The 23,253-nt window shown below is 35.3% G+C and overlaps 2 protein-coding genes across 4 annotated transcripts in view; one reads left to right on the top strand and one right to left on the bottom strand.

The window, feature by feature from the left end:
• Positions 1-14,146, top strand: part of LOC144434675 (TBC1 domain family member 9-like) — a 53,035-nt gene extending 38,889 nt beyond the window's left edge. Inside the window, exons 18-27 of one of the 3 annotated variants that reach the window (XM_078123181.1) lie at positions 1,161-1,272; positions 1,884-2,127; positions 4,939-4,956; positions 5,495-5,704; positions 6,230-6,403; positions 6,841-7,012; positions 9,172-9,278; positions 9,978-10,242; positions 10,709-10,833; positions 11,672-14,146. In XM_078123181.1, coding sequence (XP_077979307.1) covers positions 1,161-1,272; positions 1,884-2,127; positions 4,939-4,956; positions 5,495-5,704; positions 6,230-6,403; positions 6,841-7,012; positions 9,172-9,278; positions 9,978-10,242; positions 10,709-10,833; positions 11,672-12,418 — 2,174 coding nt within the window. In that variant the 3' untranslated portion in view covers positions 12,419-14,146. Of the gene's footprint in view, positions 1-1,160; positions 1,273-1,883; positions 2,128-4,938; positions 4,957-5,494; positions 5,705-6,229; positions 6,404-6,840; positions 7,013-9,114; positions 9,279-9,977; positions 10,243-10,708; positions 10,834-11,671 lie in introns of all 3 variants that reach the window. The other 2 variants (XM_078123179.1, XM_078123180.1) reach the window with 2 other exon arrangements.
• Positions 14,147-17,552: 3,406 nt separating this feature from the next.
• LOC144434379 (uncharacterized) overlaps positions 17,553-23,253 on the bottom strand; it is an 8,603-nt gene continuing 2,902 nt past the window's right edge. The window contains exons 4-13 of the mRNA XM_078122830.1: positions 22,709-22,845; positions 22,162-22,297; positions 21,655-21,738; positions 21,134-21,267; positions 20,486-20,568; positions 19,838-19,997; positions 19,289-19,396; positions 18,899-19,057; positions 18,296-18,391; positions 17,553-17,621 (exon numbers count right to left, since the gene is read on the bottom strand). Of these exons, the coding sequence (XP_077978956.1) occupies positions 17,553-17,621; positions 18,296-18,391; positions 18,899-19,057; positions 19,289-19,396; positions 19,838-19,997; positions 20,486-20,568; positions 21,134-21,267; positions 21,655-21,738; positions 22,162-22,297; positions 22,709-22,845 (1,166 nt within the window). The remainder of the gene's footprint in view (positions 17,622-18,295; positions 18,392-18,898; positions 19,058-19,288; positions 19,397-19,837; positions 19,998-20,485; positions 20,569-21,133; positions 21,268-21,654; positions 21,739-22,161; positions 22,298-22,708; positions 22,846-23,253) is intronic.

The following is a 23,253-nucleotide window of genomic DNA, read 5'->3' as shown; positions in this document are numbered from 1 at the left end:
TATGGGTAATGTAATAACACTTGCTCCAGTGTGTGTTATAAGTATGCACCAAAAATATGGGTAATGTAATAACACTTGCTCCAGTGTGTGTTATAAGTATGTACCAATAATATGGGTAATGTAATAACACTTGCTCCAGTGTGTGTTATAAGTATGTACCAAAAATATGGGTAATGTAATAACACTTGCTCCAGTGTGTGTTATAAGTATGTACTAAAAATATGGGTAATGTAATAACACTGGCTCCAGTGTGTGTTATAAGTATGTACCAATAATATGGGTAATGTAATAACACTGGCTGCAGTGTGTGTTATAAGTATGTACCAACAATATGGGTAATGTAATAACACTTGCTCCAGTGTGTGTTATAAGTATGTACCAAAAATATGGGTAATGTAATAACACTTGCTCCAGTGTGTGTTATAAGTATGTACTAAAAATATGGGTAATGTAATAACACTGGCTCCAGTGTGTGTTATAAGTATGTACCAACAATATGGGTAATGCAATAACCCTGGCTCCAGTGTGTTATCAGTATGCACCAAAAATATGGGTAATGTAATAACACTTGCTCCAGTGTGTGTTATAAGTATGTACTAAAAATATGGGTAATGCAATAACACTGGCTCCAGTGTGTGTTATAAGTATGCACCAAACACAATGACAATGATTATCACACAGGTAGGCATGATTCTAGTGGTGTAATCTTTGAATCGGGTAGAAGGAGCACTGATAAAAGCATCAAATTCACTTATATAGCTATGTACATAATTATATAAAGTCTTAAATAACACCTTAGACATTGTGTTTGCTGTCTTAGATAAGCGTTTCTGGTATTGAAAGTGCTGTGTCTGATTACCTTGATTTACTATCACTTTAGTGAAACAAAGTTACAACTATACAGTCATGCAGTTTCTACAGACTTAGAAATTTCAAAAAGCAATGACACTTGGTCTAGTAATAATGATGTTGACAAGACGATACTTTAGAGAAAACTATAATCTTGGTTGTCATGTCAATGTCCCACAAAGAGATACTGTCTCTCCTGTCCACGACAAGTGCTCATCAATTATGACCTATTTAGAGTAAAATATTTGATAGTATATATGTCTGTATAAAAAATACTAGAACTACAGTGATGTGTTTTATTGTAATGACAGGTGTGTTTGAAGAACTCACTAAATCCTACTTACCAGACTTGTATGGTAGAATGGACAACCTTGGAATACTTAATATGATATCGTTGTCATGGTTTCTTACAATATTTTTAAGGTAAGATGCATTTTTGAGTGTTGAACGTCAGTAATTTTTGTCTGTTTAGTTGTTTTTCTTTTCATGGAAAATATGTGAATTTATTAAAACGTCTCACTCCAATTTTCTATATGTGTCAGATTACGCTAAAAAACACATAGGTTTGTTTTGATTGGTTGGTTGATGAGCAGATATGTTCATGTGTTCATTAGTTAACTTGTCTAACAACAGATAATGTGTGAAAAAATATTGACAGTGAAGGTATTGATTATAAATATGGTAAATAACATATTAACATACATGTACAGTATATGGAGGTTACTATGTAGTAAATTGCAGGAAAAATGATATAAAACTGGTTGAATCAAATCAAATTGAGTTTGATATCCTGTTTAGTGTTTGCCCTAAGTGTTTCTTCATCAGAGAATCTCCTATCTCCTGTGTAGCTAAGTGATGCATCAAAGATGCTAAGTTATTCATGATATATTTGCATATATATTACAATGTATATTATGTCATTTGTATATCTGCATATTAATGACACTATTTGCATATTCATTTGTTGTATATTAATAACATTATTTGCATGTTCATAACATGTGCAATCAACATTGTTTTCAATATCTTTACAGTGTTATGCCCTTTGAGAGTGCTGTCAATATCATCGACTGTTTCTTCTACGACGGGGCAAAGGTCATCTTTCAGATTGCCCTTGAGATCCTGGAAGCAAACAAGGACAAATTACTGGACTGTACAGATGATGGAGAAGCCATGACAGTTCTGGGAGATTATTTAGAAAATGTTGCCAATAAAGATGCCACCTTACCTCACATGCCACACACCTCATCAATGCATTCTGGAGAGGTCATTCAACGGGTAAGAAAAAGTTTCATCCTTGTCTAAGTTCAAAGGGTAAAGGTCAAGACTAAAGGTTAAAAGGATATTGATACCCGGTAGTATGTTTTCATGAGTCACTAAGGGTTATTGAACATGATATTATGTGTCTCTCATGGTGTTAGTGTATTTGATTGTCTGTCTGTTTGTGTGTGTGTGTGTGTGTGTGTGTGTGTGTGTGCGCGCGCACGCATGTGTGTGTGTGTGTGTGTGTGTGTGTGTGTGTGTGTGTGTGTGTGTGTGTGTGTGTGTGTGTGTGTGTGTGTGTGTGTGTGTGTGTGCGCACACATATGCATCTCTCTATATATAGCCTGATTGGCTAGAGTTAATATGCCTAGTTCTACTGGTAAGTTCTATTAAACACAGCCTGTCTAGCTAGAGTTAATATACCTAGTTCTACTGGTAAGTTCTATTGAACACAGCCTGACTAGCTAGAGAAATATGCCTAGTTCTACTGGTAAGTTCTATTGAACACAGCCTGTCTAGCTATAGAGTTAATATGCCTAGTTCTACTGGTAAGTTCTATTGAACACAGCCTGACTAGCTAGAGTTAATATGCCTAGTTCTACTGGTAAGTTCTATTGAACAAAGCCTGACTAGCTATAGAGTTAATATGCCTAGTTCTACTGGTAAGTTCTATTGAACAAAGCCTGACTAGCTATAGAGTTAATATGCCTAGTTCTACTGGTAAGTTCTATTGAACAAAGCCTGACTAGCTATAGAGTTAATATGCCTAGTTCTACTGGTAAGTTCTATTGAACACAGCCTGACTAGCTAGAGTTAATATGCCTAGTTCTACTGGTAAGTTCTATTGAACAAAGCCTGACTAGCTAGAGTTAATATGCCTAGTTCTACTGGTAAGTTCTATTGAACACAGCCTGTCTAGCTAGAGTTAATATGCCTAATTCTACTGGTAGGTTCTCGTGGGTGGAGGGTCTATGGTTGAACACAGTCACTGATTTCAAATAACAAACATAACACCCAGACATAGAAATCTTGAGACAATCAGAGATCATAGCATAGACTTACACCAGAGATTTCATAAAAGCATTCTAAAATGGATCTTTGTTTTAATTCTTTTCTATTCAAAGATGCATGTTGTGGTCAACATAGTTTACTTGTTAATATTACTTGTCGTTGGCGCAGGGTGTCTCTATCTTGGTTTGATATATATCCCTTCCAATAAGTTTTAATTTAAATGCACTTTGTCTCCCTTATAATCTATAAGCTATGTATGCTCATCATGGAAACGCCAAGATTCTTCTTCCACTTTTGAAGAGAAACAGACATGTGTTGGACAAATCACTTGTCCTACACTGTCTAACTCGGTCTGACAGAATTATCCAAATTTACTGGAGGTGTTGAGATCCAGTTTGACACTAAAGAAGGATATTAAGTGATTTGTTCATATCTGTTTCTCAATCAAAAATGAAAGAAGAGATCTTGTGTAAGAATTTTATAATCTATATATTGATATAAATTGTGATAAGCAATCTTAGGTATGATCAAACAGTGTCACACAAGCTCAGAAAACGAAATTTGTTCATTGAGGCCAAAACTCCCACTCCCTCCCCCCTCCCCTACCCCTTCCCCTTCCCCTTCCACCTAAATGAACGTTCATAAATGTGATATCGACACATTTGCATATGGTGTAAACCATGATGAAAGTCACTCCACTATAATCAATACAATCTAAAAACATAGTGAATTAACATACTAACAGAAATGTGGCACAGTATATCACATTAACAGCAGCTTATCAAATTCTCAATAGTAAATATATTAACTTGTTATTATCATTGAAGGCATGAACATTTTTCTAAATTAAAAAGTGCGAAAATGAAGTTTAGTAGTCACATTGATACATCCCCTGTCCCCCATATGAAAAAGTTTGTTTATTAAGCTTGTGTGACATTGTGCGATCTCCCCTTACATGTAGGTAATTAGACTCTCTTACAGCCCTCGGAGCTTCGCTTTACTAAAATTAAAGCTAAACGAATTATTTTGCATGTACCGATGCCAGCTAATTAACCGTACTCGAATATCCTTGTACTGTGCGCCCTCATCGACCATGATAAAGATAACCATTCGTTGACGTGTGACTGCGACGCTCCGTGTTATCGCGAAGCCCCGAGGACTTCGCGAAAATACGGAGCGTCGCAGTCACACGTCAACGAACATATATCTCTATGTGGTCGATGAGGGCGCACAGTACTAGGTTGTTCGAGTACGATGGAGTACGTTATGTAGATGGTATCGGTACATACAAAATAATTCATTTAGCGTCGATTTTAGTAAAGCGAAGTTCCGAGGACTGTGAGAGAGTCTAGTAGGTAATATACAAGATTTTACACATGAATCCAGTGTAGATTCAGATGTCTAGAATGCATTGTTGATTTTGTCTTTTATGGAGGAGGAGGGGAGGTATACAATGGCTTTTTACTCAATTAAAATTTCCATATCATAAAATGCATATGCATGCATCATTTGCATGAAATTTAAATATTGAATTTACATGCAGACTTACTTTTTTGCATGAAATCTACATATCATCAAATGCATTTGCATATTACATATGTTTGCATATATAGTTTTTGCATGAAATTTACATGTCATTAAATCTATATTCATACTTACCCTTTATTGGCATATTGTGGAATGTTTGTACATACTAGGTAATAACACTTCTCAGCCACCATGCATGTTCTTATAGCTTACAAGAATTTGAAGTTAGAGCTTTATTTTCTTTTTTGCAAATAACATTTGTTTTTTCAATCCCATTTTATTTTTTAGCCCTTGAAGAGAGGTCCTGTAAGTCGTATTTTATTTTTACGCCTTGTATTCATGTTTGCTCCTTTTCCTCTTCTCTTCAGGGCTGTACTAAGTATATACAGACTAATCACAGTTCTTTTATGCACCTGTATCATTGCAAGTCACACACTGTCATGCTTTAGCTGGCACTCATCCATTTTAAGTTTGATAATGTCAATTATAAGAACTCTGATGCTGGATAGAAAACATTAATACCTCTTGCTAATTATAACAAGTTTAACATTACTTTTCAAGGTATGGTTGAAAAATGGCAAAATCAGTTGATTTATGAAAGAAATTCTCTTCATAATGTATAAAGTGTAAATTTTTCTATTGCTCGATACTGTGTGAGAAGAGCCATTTGGCTCAACAGTCTATCGAGTTGAAATAAAGTCTAATAATAATAATAATAATAATAATAATAATATGATTATGAAGACAACTTTTAGTCATAAACTTCTTATTTTATGATATACAGAAAATGTCCTTGCTCTGCCCAATTGTGTGCAATCTATTTTCTTTTTCCATAATTTGACAGCCTTCAGTTGAGGTATCTGTCCTGATACGAGAGTCGTACATGAAGTTTGGTAATCTAACCAACGATACCATAGATAAAATGAGATTCAAGCAGAGACTTAAAGTTGTACAAGGAATTGAAGACACTGCCAGGAGGAATGTACTGAGAAGTGTTGCGCCAGATAGTAACTTTACACAGAAAGAATTAGAAGACCTCTACACACTCTTCAAGGTAAAAAAAAATATCTCGTCCAATGCACACAATACCAAAAACTTAATATGTTTCAGATACATTATACTAATTCTCCAAGTACTAAATTAGTAGAAGCGATTATAGATGAAGAGGTCAAATAGTCGTGACTTTATACAGCAAGAAAGTGACAAAGTTCTGTTTTACTGTCAGCAACTATAAGTCCTTGACAGTTTGGTGATATATACAGAAATAAATGATACAAAGTTCTGAAACAATGAGTTCCCAACAATTTGGTCTGTCATAGAAATGATCTCTGGAAAGTCTAGAAATTGGACAGTCAAGATATATTTTCATTTTGACACCTTTGAGTGTTATTAGAGCTATAGAACAATCTCTCCTCTGTAATTAAGTTTAAATGTAAACATCAATCACAAAAGGCTGGAAACTTTTCAGCAAAAGATTGCTTAATGTTTATATCATGTAATTAGTATCTACGTCAAAGAAAAGATGTGATATGTATGGTTTTATTTAATTTTTCCCCAATTTTTTTATTTTTTCTCTCAGGAAGAACAGTTGACCAACAACTTTTGGAGTCCAACCTTTCAGCCCATGGATCCCAGTCAACCCATGTATACCCAGATGAAGATAGACCAGGAGAAGTTCAAGACATTATTCCTGGCATTGTCACCCTGGGGACTTGGGATATATGCTGGATTCCTTGCTATCCGAGCATTTAGGGTAATGTCTCATCATCTAATAATAGAAAGTTGTTTTTTGCTCAGTCTCATTGCAGGCAAAGAGAAATACACCACTTGTCTGTTCAAATGAGAATAATGCAAATGATAATTGGACCTTTTCGAACTGAGATTTTTTGACGACACAAATAATTCCAAAGTTGAGATCTGTTTAAAGTTGTCATATTTATTATTTTCTTAGGGTGTTCATCACAACAAATGCCCCTCAAGTTACAGAAGTAACTTAAAGTAATAGAAGTAGTTTAGTAATAACAGTAAGTAAACTAATCTATGGCAGTTTTAGACAAAAATATTTTCCATTTTAAATTTTGCACAATCCAATCCAGCATATCCTGCTTACAGGAAACACCATTTCATACTGATTACTGCCCAAATGACATCTGTCTTCATTCACTAAAATCAAAATTTTTGTTCTTGCAGTTACTTGATAAAGACCAGGATGGCAGTGTTAACTTTAAAGAGTTTACTCTCGCTATAAATATAATGTGTAAAGGTGATTTACCAGAAAGACTAAAACTATTATATCAGCTACACATGCCACCAGCCTTGCTACCAGATGACTTAGAGAGTCCCACTACAAATGATGCCAAAAGTAAGTATTCATCCATTTAGATCAGACCATGGTTCTACCAGGAAAAAAATCAACTTTCAATTCTGTCCATGATTCTTAAGAACACAGGACTACATATACACAACAGGACACCAGATTAATTACCTGTACTAGGATATTATTAATAGGATAGGCAACACTGAGAATAAGATAAAAAATATGTACATGGAAGATTTATTTGATCAAAATGGTTGCCAACATTTTTAATCCAAAGTCAGTAACTCACTCTACCAAAGTTAATGTTTTGACACTATATGTTGTGAATACTGTATACTGGGTAATTATTCGCGCATTTTTAATTTCGCGCAATTTCACGCTCGACCGTGACCGTCAACCGACATCAGAGGCACCGGCTGTTGTTTTGTGTCACTTATCTTGTTGTCTTTACCTAAATTGTCTCTGCTTGAAGCTCACTTCATGCAAGCAACCGCAACGCTCTATATTCCATAGTTGTATTTTTGTTTGCATGGTTGTTCATGCCATTTTATTGATACAAGAATCATATACAGTATTGTAAGTAACGTGTAGCAATCGGATCATTCTCTGTGACTTCGGATACTGAGTATCAAAATGTAACCAACGTGACCTTTTGAACTTCATTCCAAAAAGACGCAAAACAGAGACACTGACGTGATTTGATTAGTGTTTCACCAAACGTGTGACTGTACCATATTGACGCATGTGTGTTGACGGCTCCTGCTTTGAGGCTGTGAGCTACCCGACTTTCGTATTGTGTGATCTGGTAACTTGTTTAGTACATAATTGAACAAATTAACACCTACATTTGTCACAAGTCAACGTGTCACAGTATCTTCGCAGTTGGAAACAATAGAGCACTGCAACTGACGGATGCCGACAGAGCAATACTGCCCATCAATCAGTGTCAAATTTCATTGTTCTCAGCTCAACGTATTGTTTATGTTCACACAAAAAAACCACTGACGGCCTTACGCGAAAATTAAACTGCGCGTAATCACCATGATCTCCCAAAGCGCGAAAATAAGACTGCGCAATAATTTTCCGGTTCACAGTATGTGTTATTTTGTTTTTTAAAAACATACACAGACATGTACACAAATGCACAGTTCTAGGGGTTACAGTTACATAATTCCTTGTTTTTCAAACTTGCATGATTTCATGTTGTCATAGTACTGCATGAGTATAATCTCTGTAAAAGGCTGAATGGTCAGCATTTTCTCTCCACTCAGCCTGCAATCTCAGTAATATCAATTTCAGTAACTTTGGCCTTGCCTCATATGTGCGATTGCTAACTATGTGGAAAATTCAGAGTAGAATTAGTGTATCACCCGTTGATGTTTGATGTTACTTGGTTAGACTGCATTTTCATTTACTGTCACAGCTGGGTAACTTGACACTCAAACATAATAGTCATCATGTGACTTCAACAGCCAATCAGCTTCTACCTATGGTATCCATGAAAAATACTGAAATTGATTACTGATTTCACTGGCTTAGTGGAGAGAGTGCTTGCTATGTCCACCATACAGCCTGCTATGGGGACTTGCATGAGTTGGATTTCATACTCTTGATTGTGTATTTATTGAAGGATGGTTTCAGAAGGAGATTGTGCTTTCATGAATTGCAGCCCACATGATTTCTTGCATGTAATTGTGAATGTGAAAATATTGCTGCACAACTCAAGCTTGTTTTACTTAGCTGTCTTTCAGAGATGTGGTTCAGTGTTAGAAAATATATCTTGTGAACGAAAAACTAAAATGGTTTCAACATGGTGGTAAATGCTTACAAAAACTCTCAAACATCATATTTGAAATAAAAGGAAAGATGGTTTCGAAGCACAAACTTGAATGCAAATGCAGACACATGAGTATGGACCCTTCTCCTTGATACCTCATACTACATCATTGCTGCATCTTGCATCTTAAAAACCCTAACCCTAACCATTCCATTATAAAGTTCATCTCGTTTTCACTCACATTAGATGTCCTAATCCCCTTAGTAAAATTGTAGTGGTTAGACACTGTGTGTGTCTTTACGTTTGGTGTTAGACTCTGATAATGTTCCTATGGTTGAAAGTGGTAGACCCTATTTTGGACTTTCCCCAGGTGGCCCTGCCCCTAACCCTTCTTCAGATACTGACACTGAAACTGCTATTGATGCAGCTGAATACTTTGGTGAAGATGGCAACCGTTCCCCTCCAGCAGTGCCAGAGAAGAGGGAGATCCAAGAACAAGAATCTCAAAGAATGCTTAGTCCAAACGTAAGTAAGGTATGTGGACATACATTTATGAGTTTGTAACAAGGGCTTGAGTTAACCAAAAATAACCATCAGCTAGGTAGATCAAATAACTTACACAGGTTATAAACACACAAGCAGTTCAAAGTTTTTAGCATTGAGCTTTCGATCTGTCTTGGTCGACGATCCTCATCAGAATGACAAATTGCATATTAGCTACAGCTCACCACTAGGTGTCAGTGTGATCAGCTGTAACAATAGAATTTGTCATTCTGATGAGGATAGTCGATGACTAAGACAGATTTAAAGCTCAATGCTAAAAAAACTTTTGAATTACCTGACAATGTGTGTTATAACCTGTGTAAATGAAGGACTGGCGTCACTCTAACTTATAACATACAATGTATAGATAGATGCTTAGTCCATTCTTAACTAAATACATATTATGCAAATTTGTAACTGGAATGATTTGTGTGAATATATAGAATATAGAGATTGAATCAAGAGAACAGTATACTAAGCAGTGTTACTCATGACATTTGGGCAGAATAGTCAAAACTCTTTGGAGAGTACAACTTTTATTTACTTCAATTAAAAAATGATGAGCCACGTAAAGAGAAAAGACACTCTCAAATATGAAAGTAGGTCCATTTGCTCATTCTAATGCTCACATCAAACCTCATTGTCTATTTTAAATGCTAAAAATTCACACATTCATCTATAACCCCACAGGAAGGAGACTCGGGATCCTTGTCATCTCCAGATACAGGTATTGGAACTGACACTGCATCGGTGAACTCAGCCAGCAAGTTTGAAGCAGCCACTCCTCCTAATAAAGAGTCAACCATTGCCACAGACACACAAGACAAGGAAAGAAGGAAAGAAACAGCTGTCAAGGATGACATCTATGAAGCCAAAGGGGAGGAAATCCCTACTGTGTTGCTAGAAGGAGTTGATACTGCCAGCATTGCTTCAGAAACTAGTACTGGTGATAAAGGTAAGACTATATTAATGTGTATGCTGTGTAAACTATGTATGTCTGTTGTGATTCTAACCTCTGTAGTCAGACTAGTGTGAAAGAAACACTGTATACCTATTTCCTGTTTATCTACCATATTTGGACTTTAATGCATTGTTTGTATCCAACAAACCTAATTTGCCAGCCAGCTGCCCAGATGCATCAACTACCATTTTTGACTGAAAATAAATAGACACAGACTGAGGAACACACTTTCCATTGTTAGCATACATAGTACTTTGTAAACTGCACAGTTTGCATTTATGAAAAAATCACATTGTTTATCTTCTATGGCTTCACAGTTGTCAAATTATATAAACAATGATAACTATGACAACAGCAGTGAAATGTACCTGTTTAGTATATCTTTGAAATTGATGTACACGTGTATGGTAGTGAATTTAATACAAAGAAAGTATAGAATGTGTTGTTGTTTTACTAACAGGGCTTGGAGATGAAGTGAATGATGACAGTGGAGGTGGTTACAGAAGATTTTTAAGAAAGTGGGAAAAAGAACGAGAAGAAGAGGAGCGTAAAAAGAGCTTTAAGAACTTACCAAGAATGAACCAGGTACAAGGATAGTATTGTCAGTAGTTGTCAGCTATACAGAGAGACATAGTGACAAATATATGTAAGCCTAGGCTTTAGGTGAATGTTATGGACTGAAGTTTCATGTTCAAAGGGGAACACCAGTCCAAGAAATAGAGTCATTTTCATAAACTTGAGAATCATTTCACGATTTTACATGACCTACAATTACTTGTGATTTCAGAGAAACAAGTTGATCTTGTGCCTTTATTGGATGTCTTTGCTTTGGACTGTTGCATCATGGGAGTCAACAGACATAATGTCTTCATGGTTACACAATGACTATGCATGACTCCTAAGTGCTTTTTAACCCTCAGTATAAAACATCTCATTGAGAGATAGACCTGGCAAACACTACACAGGTTTCCTTGGAAACCTTGTATACAAGAGACAATTTGTATACCTCCAGGAACAGTTTGGGTACTATATTGTGAAGTGCTTCATTCCAGCAATTGGCAACTATTATAAAAATCATTACAATTGTATTCTGAAGGAAATTGTTTTTATATATCAGAAACCATGGTAATGAATTCAACTTTCTTTCAGCAAGATATTTTAGCCAATTTCTACACATTCTTTTTGATTACAAAGAAAATGAGAGAACTTCTTGATATTTTCACTTTATTAGAATTATTAAAAGTTATGATACAGTGTACACAATCAAACAGTTCAACTCAGCATAGAAACATTCCAACATTTTGTCACTTCTGGATAATGATTCTGATCTTCCTAATTTCTAATTTCCGCCTCTAGGTGGCAGTATGATCACTCAGTATTAGCTTTATCAGGTAATTCAATGCCCATATCTCTTATATTTTAGGAGCAGTTCATCCAGTTATGGAAGACACTTTATGACATGTTTGGTGAGAATGAAAATGAACAAGACTTGTACCGAGCCATTGCTGCTGTTGGCACCCTACTACTGGAAATAGGTGATGTCGGCAAACAGTTTTACAATAAGAACAAAAACAAACAATCTGAAACATCAGTCAGAAGTGATGATACTCCAAGGAGTGATAGTGCAATTGACAATGTGTTCCCTAGCAACGAAGACAGTACATCATCACTGGAACTAAATACTCCAAATACTGATAACAACAAAAATGTAGGAGGTCAGGATGAAGAGGTCACATTTACACTTGGAGAAGATCCCGACAAGATACAAAATAAAAATTTACAGGCAATTGAATCTGCAGTCGAAAAGTTAGAAATCTCCCCAGAGGATGGTGGCAACACCGAGGGCAGTCTTTCACCAACATCTGAAGAGCTGCCAACACCTAGTATGTCACATGACTCTGACATAGGGTCAGTTCGTAGTCAGAGTATCGATGATTATCCCAGTCAGATGGAGATAGGTAAATCAGAAAGACCAGAGTCCATCAATAAGTTAGACATGGATTGGGAAATCACATTTGAACAGTTCCTAGCCTCCACGCTAACAGAACCTTGTTTAGTGAAGTTCTTTGAAAAACAGATTGATATCTCGGCTTTGATAGAAGGATTTCAACAACGGAGGTCCTTTGAGAGGCAGTTAAGTAGCTCTAGTACTGCTAGCTTGACGGCATAAGAAGATTTTATCACCATTTAGGTGTTTTCAAAGCTGTATCTCTCTTGTAAATGTTTACAAACCATAGCACTTCACTGCACATATTTGGCCAAGTTAAAAAAAAGGGACAAAAAAAAGGCATGTTGTATTTCTACATTTTAGCATACTCATTATTTTGAAGAACGCCGTTGTGATATCTATGCTGTAGGTATGCTTTCATATTTCTACACTGTCAAAGCTGTTACTCCTTATTTAACATATTGGTGTTTTTCTAAACCAATCTCAACACCACTTCATGGGCATTCTTCCAACCTCACAAAAAATACCAAAACTTTCAGAACAGCTTTTTCACAATTGGTGCAACGATTATGGGATTGTAAGATTCTTAGGAATTTAGTTGAACTTCACAATAGCTATTTTGACCTTTAGTCCCACAATATAGTTGGTTGTTTAATGACAGCTTCATTCTTGTAGTTCATTAAAGCTGAGATTAAAGGAGCACCCTACCAAACTATCAAATTTTAATCCATGCCTTTTACAAAGATCAGCAATGTTGAAACAAAAATTTGAAAAAAAGAAATCTTACAACCCAGAGTTATAGTATTTACACAGGAAACAGTTTTAGCGTTGGAGATCAATTGTGCAATTCATCATGAAAGATATTTTTTCTCACTAGAATATTTGAATATTGAATAACAAGTTTATCAAGTCCATGATGAATATGCTGATTTAGAAGTAATCTAGTGCAAAATAGACCATTTATCCCTGCATACATGAATCAGACCATGTCTTTTATGATAAGAGTGTCACAAGTATAACAGTTTTTACATATAGTGTCAAATTAGTAAGGACATCACAGTGTTGTTTGCTTTGGTGAACACGAAGGCAGTGTATCAAATTGATACTTACAACAGAAAGAATCAAATAACCTCGACACTGTCTATTATTGACATTTTGTTTGTCTATGACAGCGCCACTAGTATGGCACTGTTATGCTTTCTGTGTTGACCTCAGCAAAAGTGAGTTATTGTCCAAAAAGAGTCAGGTGACTAGTTGAATTGTATCAATATGTTGTATCAATAACTGGTCACATCAGATCTGATTGTGAGTCAGAACAGAATTTTTCTCATGGGTCACATCTCTCACTGATTTGATTATTATCAACAACTTAAAGTAAGACTTTAGTATCTATGTTTGTGATGTAATATATATCAACCCCAAAAAACTTTATCATTAACGATGCCATTTGACAGCAGTTTCTTATTTAAAGTGAATTCTCTGCAAGAACTTGCCCAGGTACTTGCCTTGCCAAAATCAGGTCCTTGGTATTCACAGTTTATCTGTCATTCAATTCATGAAGCATTTGTGCCCTTGAAAACATACCATATCCCATCCTATCTTTGCTCTCAACTGCTGGCAGAAATAGAACTGAATATCACAAAAGCACTGGATGTAATCATGGTTCATTTCTAAATCTAACAACAAATGTGTAAATTTTAATCAATTACATGAAGGAGACAAAAGAGAATTTCTTTTGAAAAGTTTGAAAATAAGACTAAATTGTAGTGGTACTTTAACACAGTATATATGTACCCTGTATTTAATCTGTGTATACAGTCTTACAGTACATGTATACCATCAGTGATTTTGTCAAAAATGTAATCCCAGGCATATACCAGAAATTCCAAATTGTGAATGATATATTTTGCATACAAACATATTATGGGTGTATGTGTATGTGTAATGACAGTGGTAAGTGCAATCTTTTACTCCATTAAAATGCAATGTAACTAGGTTGGAATCATTTTCTCTTACTTTTGTTTTTTGTTTTGATAGTCTGTAGTTACACCTACTGTACTTTGTCTATGTATAACAGTGCATATTACTTGATATATTTGTAAATGTTGTCTTGACTTATTTTCAAAATTGAGGTCACCGTTATTCACTCAAGAGAGATCCAGTTTATCAAATTACAAGAGTGCATATTTTTCTTCAATCCCAAGGTTTGTTTTGGGTCTTTTAGTTTGTAACTTGACTAGACAATAAATAACATCAGTGGTGGTGTTTCCTTGCTATTCCTTCAAGCAGATACTCTTATTAATGTATCTTGTAGTGTAGCCGATGATACAATTTCATTTACTAATTTCATTTACCATCTACAATACAGCATGCAAGTATATAGTGTGAGTCTTTATGAAGTTTTAGATATTTAAAGCAAGCATGAGACACATTGTACTTTCATTAAAATTAAAATTTTGTTCATATACTTTAATTCAAGTGGTGCAACCCCTTACAACAAAGTTTGATCATAAAGTTATTTTAAAGGTAGCTAAAAGCAGTGGCATTTATTGAGATATATTTGTTTACATTTAAAAGTAGTTGTGTATATATGTGTGTATACAGATGTTGTACAGTGCACTATGTACACCAAATACATCTTATGCATTACTCCTGTCCACCAAAAAGTCGTCCTTGAAAAAAGGTCATACTGTCCAGAAAAAATATTACCTGCATTTTATTAAGCATTATCTTACACAGTTCTTAGTGCAGAACTGAGGAGAGAACTGTACGGAAAGTTTTTAAAGTATATAGATAGAAATACTACTGAAATAATTAGCAGAGCACATCAACAGAGGAATCTTGTATACAGAAGCATGATAATGCAAAGGCAGATAACTGGTGTAACTGCTTAAGTTTTAACTGTAGGGGAGATTTTACTTGATGTTTCCATCCAAGAAATTTAATAAAAGGTACAACATACAGACATGTATGCATTCTCTTTGATGCTTTAGTGATTGAAAATGAATGAGTATTGGGAAGTGCATCATAATTATTGTTCTTGTGATGTACAGGGATAGAATAGCATAGGTGATGTTGGTGGACAACCTCCCAAGGCTAATGATACTTAGTTGTGATTGAAACCATGTATCAAATAATACCACATATTTGAACACAATAAATACTGTTCTGAGATTTTTGCAAAACAGGTTTTAGTGTAACATATGCATGTTAATCATGTCAGTGCAATTAGTTAGGTATATAACTAAACTTTTTATCTGCACGACATAGCTTGTCATAAACAGATTTTATCTATCTATCTGTTTGTTTGTTGTGTCTTCCATGACTTCTTAAGTATTCCCACTTCAGAGCATTTCATCAAAAGTAGTACCATAGTCTTTTTAGCTTGGGTGCTACGTCAGTGTTAAATAACAAATTACAAATTGCATACTTGGCAGATTTCATTTAAGAATCTTCAACACTGAGAATGCGATAAACTAATTTTTAAATCAGAATAGACAATTATTTTGTTTTTTGTGGTAAATTTGCCCGGAATGAATTGGTCACTATGTCACTATCACCAATGTTACAATTCACTTGCATTTGTTGTGTAATTCAAAATAATAGTGTAGCCTTGTTATGTGACCCCAACAGTATTGTGCTGGAGTGCTTTTGTTGAACTGAAACAAAATCTGTGTGCACAAGTTCATATATAGAAAGTAAACTCGACATCTGATAAGTTTTCACAAAAATTATTTTTGTAGAGAGTGTTTTTTTTTTCTGAACCGGTATCATCTACAGTGTACATGTCATTGTTGTGTTATTTCTCTTTCAGCTGCCAAACGTACAGGGTCATTTAGAAGAAAGTACACAAAGGCTATAGTCACCCTAGTATGTTAAATTTGTCAATTGTCAATAACCATGTATTAGGTCATGTCAAATAGCAACTTTATGTACTGTATTGTATGTGGAATGGTGATCTCGACTTGAAGTGCTGTAGAACTTTAAATGGTGCAAAACAAAGTGGTCAGCATGTCTTGTGCATGATGTCATTTGAAAATTACACAATCAATAAAAGATCTCAAAACTTTCTTTAGGTGGTTGTCTTTGTTTTTTTTAAAACCATGTACTACCAAACCAGAAAGACTCTAGATTTCCAATTTGGTAAGATGATGTTTCTTTTTGTTTCACACATATGAATTACTTAAACGAAATATAGGCATGCACATGAAAAGATACTGTAACATTTTATGTCACTGTGAACACAAATAAACTGTTTTGTGTTTTGAATCTTCCTTGTTGCATCCAACAGTAATGTTGATTTGTGTCCAGAGTGAGATGAAATGTATCATTTTATGTACATGCACACTATCATTGTCTGTCTTTTTAATGTCATTTGAAACAAAAAACTTTATGCAAGATGTAAAAACCTTTGTGCCACCTAAATGAAACTATATGGTATGGTAGTATAATGACACTGTTTATCCATTGGTACTTTGTCTTCAGTGAAGACTTGTTACCAAAGTAATTCCATACAACACACACATTAGAATCCATAAGATAAGATGGCGCAAAACGCTGCAAGAAATCATCTAGAGGTTAGGTAATCACCTGTCAGTTAAGAAGGCATTCATGACCCATAACATTCATATATGCATTTATATTTAAATTATTGTATGGTTAAAAGTATACAACATTTCATCTCTGAGTTGATAAAGGTAACAGTATGAATTCATTTCCATAAACATCATAAACCTTACAGGGATAGTAAAGGTGATAGAAAATAGACAAACAAATGTTTATGAAAGAGTGTATTTTCCTGATTTTCTGACATGTTATTAATATTGTAACCCTGTCAAAAGCTTGTGTCATCAAAATCTAATAGTATGATAGCCAGTAAAAATGTTATGTAACAAATATCCCATTATATTCCCTTTCTCTGCTATGCATGGAGTTATCGCTTGCAATCATGTCAATATGGTCGTTATATCATGACTTACTATGAATTGTGTATATTAAACATATTGCAAAAAAAATCAAACAGTACAGTTTGATATAGTAGCACTTTCAGTGATAGTCAATCTAATACCAATTTCTGCGTGTGTGTGTGTGTGTGTGTGTGTGTGTGTGTGTGTGTGTGTGATATTTTTACTTCGTCTTTCATTAGGTTAGCTGCTTGATTAAGATAATGAAGTGAAGTAACTCCCCTATCCATAATTCCACATGAAAATACCAACTTAATTTATATTGATTAACTGGGAAATTCTCTGTATTCATGATACACCTCTTCAGCCTACTTTATCGACCATTTTAATCTTGACATTGTAACTTATTGAACACTAAAAAATGTACAATTGTAAAAAATAAGTTATGATGTCTACTTCAGTGGAGGCGATTCTCGTTCGATGTACTGACGCAGGAAACTTCTCGTCGCCTTCATTCCTTGCTGTTGGTGACAATAAAAGATAACACGAATTATTCAATAGAATGACAGAAATTAAATGACATACATAATAGCCTCTGATATATAGTGCATATCCCACGTCAATCAATACTTTCCATTGATTATGACTCGTTCTATGCTCAGAACCTTACCATTATTTAGATCAGGCCAAATAAAAAAAGTGTGTTTCCCATATTTTTTACATACGTGAAGGTAAAATTATGACAATTTACTTCTATTTCCCTGTAGATTTTCATGCCAAAGTATCTTTGGTTACTTTTTGTAAAATCACATTCCAGAGCGAAACCATATCTTTTCATCCTATGACAGCACAGTCTGCATATTGTGTTCGTCTACTTCTGAATATTACATAACTGTCTCCATTTACTTCTTTTACACCTCATCAGCTGTTACAGAAGTATTGTGACCAACGAGTATCTTGTCTTTGGGTCGAAGTAATTAGAAAAAATAAAATGGAAAATAAAATAAAATCCCGAACAACCTACCCTATTTTCTGAAATCATGAATATCGGAAAACAAACATGTACTAGCAGTCATTAGCCTGTTTACGGCGCTAGTGGTACTCTGGCTGTTTATACTCGTCGTATTGTACTGAAATATTCGCTTGAATACTACATATATACAAATAGAGTACCGTAGAAGGCCAATGAACTTACTTCTATCCCGAATATTTTATCACTTGGTTCCATATCAAAATCAAAGGAATGCAGGTAATCTACATCTACAGGAATTGTACGCTCCATATCGGATTCCTGCAACAGCAACATGTAATTAGTAAACGTAAATCAATAAATAATCTTTATTTATATACTCGATAGTATAAACACTTATCTCCCAAGAAGTCCAGTTAGGTCCATCTCTCACGGGTTTGGTGTTAATGCAGTAGAAAACCTGAGTACCCGGGGAAAACCTGCGTTGTTCGGTAGATTCAAACTGAACCACACTATTTTTACTTACAGCGTGATAAATTTTAATCGAACCCATCGGCCGCAGTGATAACAGACAAAACAAGTGGTTTAACCACTGGCATGGCACTCAGCCACCGACAACCCTGATGTATAGGCCCTGTGTATAGAGACACAAACAGTATGCACTATTTCACTGTTTCAGAGCACACACTATAGTGAACAAAACATTGACAAATAGCTGATTACTACATTAGGATTTTATTACGATTGGGAATAAGGGAAGGAAAAGTGAACCCAGAGATGAAGTGAGATGAGATGAAAAGGGGGCGAGATGGAATCTCTATTACTTACATCAAAGTACACTCTTTGACAATTCAACATCAATGTCTCTACAACAGCAGTGATGAAGTCTCGTATGTCGTGTACAGGTAATCGTTTATCACCAGTAAATCTATTCAGTATATGTACACCCTTGGCTTCAGCAAACTGGACTAGCTCTTGATATGTGATCTGTGACGAAGAAGGTAGATTTTCTAATAATATATTGACAAGTGTTGTTCATTATGGTCTGAAAGATAAGTATAGTAAAGCCTTACTTACAGTAAATGGACAAGTCTTATAACTAGAGACATGATTCATTATGATTATGGCGCTTCATTGGGGCATAATAAAGGCCCCAATGAAGCGCCATATTATGATGGTATGAGCGGACCATTTACACCGTTTATTTGGACTACTAACCTTTCCATCTCTGTTGAAGTCCAAACCATCAATAACAGCATTTACATCCCACTGGTCACCAAACAGTAACTTTCCATGTTGAGCAGTGAATGAACCATTGTTTATAGCCTAAAATAATATTATGGGTGTTTATGGTGAGAAAGGAACAAAAGTAACCATGCGATACATGTCAGATTTCTTCCACCTTCTGAGTACAGTAAACTCAGACTAGTATTAAGACCCCCCCTTTTTCCTTTTGAATACCCACAGGTCTGTCTGTCTGTCTGTCTGTCTGTCTGTCTGTCTGTCTGTCTGTCTGTCTGTCTGTCTGTCTGTCCGTCCGGACGGACGGATCGCCCACCCACCCGCGTGCGTGCGTGCGTGTATGCATGTATGTATGTATGTATGTATGTATGTATGTATGTATGTATGTATGTATGTATGTATGTATGTATGTATGTATGTATGTGTGTATGTATGTATGGATATATGGATGTATATGTATGTATGTATGTATGTATGTATGGCTGTATGTATTTTGCAATTTTCGACTCGTGAAAATGTGCTTACCTCAGTAAGTGCAATTTTGAAATCGTCTCTGTCGATTGCCTGGTCAGTTTGAATGTTACTATCAGCCAATACTTTAAGTAATTGGTTCATTGCTCCTGATAGTCTGCTATATTGATCATTTTGCTCAATGCCATGTTTCTTCTCAACCTTAGTTCGTTTCCTTTCAAGGACGAAGAAAGAAAGAATAGAAATGGTACGATGAGTCGGAGTATTAATTTTAATAACAGGATAAAGGTGGACAAAATATGGAGATTCCATTTAACATAATGGGGGCTGTACGTATGACCCTTTAAACTTAATTATGGAACTGTATGTATGACTATTTTAACATAACAGGGCTGTATGTATGCATATTGTAATATAACGGGACTGTATGTATGACTATTGTAGCATAACGGTACTGTATGTATGCATATTTTAACATAACGGGACTGTATGTATGACCATTGTAACATAACGGGACTGTATGTTCGACTATTTTAACATAACGGGGCTGTATGTATGCATATTTTAACATAACGGGCTGTATGTATGCATATTTTAATATAACGGGGCTGTATGTGATACTAATTTAACATAACGGAGCTGTATGTATGAATATTTTAACATAACGGGGCTGTATGACCATTTTAGGTATAAACACCTTACCTTGCCAACTTAGTGTCAGGTCTAGCTGACTCGTTGCCTCCCCGGATGTTATTTCCGTACAACTCTCTCTCATACTGTGAAACCTAAGCAAATCACACAGCTATTAAACAAAAGTGTCATGTTGAACATTGTTTGAATTCGCTTTAAAAAATACCCATGATCCTTTGTCGTAACTAATTTCAGTTTATCTTCAGTCTTTCAATGGTTGAACCGTCTCACAATATCAACAGTATGAAGTTATACTTGCAACTTTTATTCACGTTATTACCCCTAGTTTTCCCAAATAAATGTTTTTCTCACTTTCGTTCATAAATTTATAGTCCTCTCTAGTATGTACACACTAACTGAAAAATAGTGAAATAGCATCAATCTAAAAGAGTGTTACAAAGCAAGCTCTTTAAAAAAGGCACAAGGCTAAAAATGTCAATTGATGAATCTCTGAACAATTTCATTAAAATATCTCATGTTCATAATAATTAAAGGGCGTATATTTTTAAATATTTATATGACTGTTTCCGTAAAATGATAAGCTGGTTTGAGCGTTGAAATCCAACCTAGGTAAAATTATAGGAGCTATTTTACATATCGATGTATGATGTCATAATTTTTACTGAAATATTTGGTGATGTAATATTATAAACAACTCACCATCATACCACCTAATGTTTTCTTGTTTTGTCCACCACCAAAGCGTACTTTGACGTCATATAGTTTATGTATCTCGTCGAGAGGCTGTAACTTTAGTAGAAAACTGTCTTCAGGTTTGAGTGACAACCACCATCCTGTAGAGTTGAAATTATGATATGTAAAGTGTTGCACTGTAATCACCGTATACTTTCTATTTTTACTAGGACCAATATACAAGAAAGGTGTATATTAAAATAAGCTAGCTCTGATATGTCCCTCCATGCCTGCCAATTTGCCTACTTACCTATCTGTCTATATACGTACCTACCTACCTAACTACCTACCTACCTACCTACCTACCTACCTACCTACCTGTCTGTCTGTCTGTCTGTCTGTCTGTCTGTCTGTCTGTCTGCCTGCCTGCCTGCCTGTCTGTCTGTCTGTCTGTCTGTCTGTCTGTCTGTCTGTCTGTCTGTCTGTCTGTCTGTCTGTCTTTCTGTCGGCCGGCCGATCAGCCAGCCAGCCTGCCTGTCTATACTTACCATCAAAGCAATATATGGGGAATAAGGCCAAAATGCCACCATCGATGTATAAATCATCCATGTGTGTGACGGCATGGTAAAATCCTGCAATAGTCAATTCATATGAACAGTCATAGTATATTATAAATATGTTTTCATTTTAACGTGGGTTTGATCTTTTAACATTTGAATCTTTGTCTTTCCATGTGAGACTAAATGTCAAGTTGTTTAGCTGAATATGCTTGACAATTCACATAATTCTATGATTTCGATAAATATTTAATTTTACTCGTTGAATGTATGGTATATAAAACGTGACACATATTTTTTTCACACCACCACGTACAGAATGCTCCATATGTGAATTTCAAGAATAAAGGTATACTATGGGTGACAACAATAACAGTAACCGTACTAGTATTCTTGTAAACAATATAATCAGTATCTAAACCTAGCTTTCATTTTATTCTGAAGGTCAAGTAAAGCCAACAAACACTTAGTGCATTTATTATAGAATGTATAACTCACCGGGGAAAGACATGGTCATTTTCACTGCCAATGCTATCGGCATATCGGGTGTAGTTTTTACATGGCAATACACACATTGCATGTCGTTGATGTTCGTTGCTGTGATAACTAATTCTTTACCGTAGTTATCATATAACTGAAACCAAGCAAGGCATTAATTAAAGGGGGAATTAAAAAAAACTAGTGATGAGTAAAAAGATAAACGTTTAGATCTGATCACAACATATGTACAGAATTGCGGCAATGTTTTCGTCCTATCATCAAACTGATTCGTTCTTAACTATACACTCAGCCTACGGAAAGCTTTCAATAATGTACGTAAAGTAAAACATCACGGCATTCATCTTTGCAAGAAGGGCTCTTTTCAGCATTCGAGTCAATACTGAAAATTTGACGACCTCATACTCGGTAGTTCTAGGGATCTTGATCAAACAAAATGATCTTCGTACTTACTTTGCTTAATACTATCGTAAAAATATTGAAACGGTATTGAAAGTCAGAGGAAAACAAAATATTCAAAGTAAATAGTAGGAGGCTATGATAGTACCTGTTTGAAGGTTATGTCTCTATTTCCTGTTTTTGCTGCTATTTTGTCACCCATATATCTCATCAGTTTGTTGCCATGGTTCCAACCATAGTGACTGAGGAGATTTGGAATAAGACTGCAATACCCGCACGAATGATCTGGGGAGAATGAGCACGCCGCCAACGTTAACAATTGTTTCCACACTTTCTTTCTAACCTCTGGCAAAATATGCAAATCTAGCTAGCAAAGGAATTCGACTTGTCATGGAATAATTGTATTTAGATCGTGAATAACCTACTTTATCACAAAGGAATTCCACTATCGTTATCGACATGCTTCTCGAGCCTGCCTTGTATTTTGAAGATAAAAATACCATAAATACAAATATCAAAGTTGTTCATTTTGTTTGTTTTGCTTCTTATAAAAATTGTGCATATGTATTTAAGTATTCGCGTCATTCTCGTTAGCAAAAACAAAAATTGTTCACTGTTTTGTAAATTCCTTCAATACCTGCGAGCATATGCCAAGGAATACGTAAATTTGAAAACCAATGATAAGTACCTACA

This window comes from Glandiceps talaboti, chromosome 4 (assembly GCF_964340395.1).
Source record: "Glandiceps talaboti chromosome 4, keGlaTala1.1, whole genome shotgun sequence".
NCBI lineage: Eukaryota > Metazoa > Hemichordata > Enteropneusta > Spengelidae > Glandiceps > Glandiceps talaboti.
This window is presented reverse-complemented; position numbering and strand designations above follow the sequence as displayed.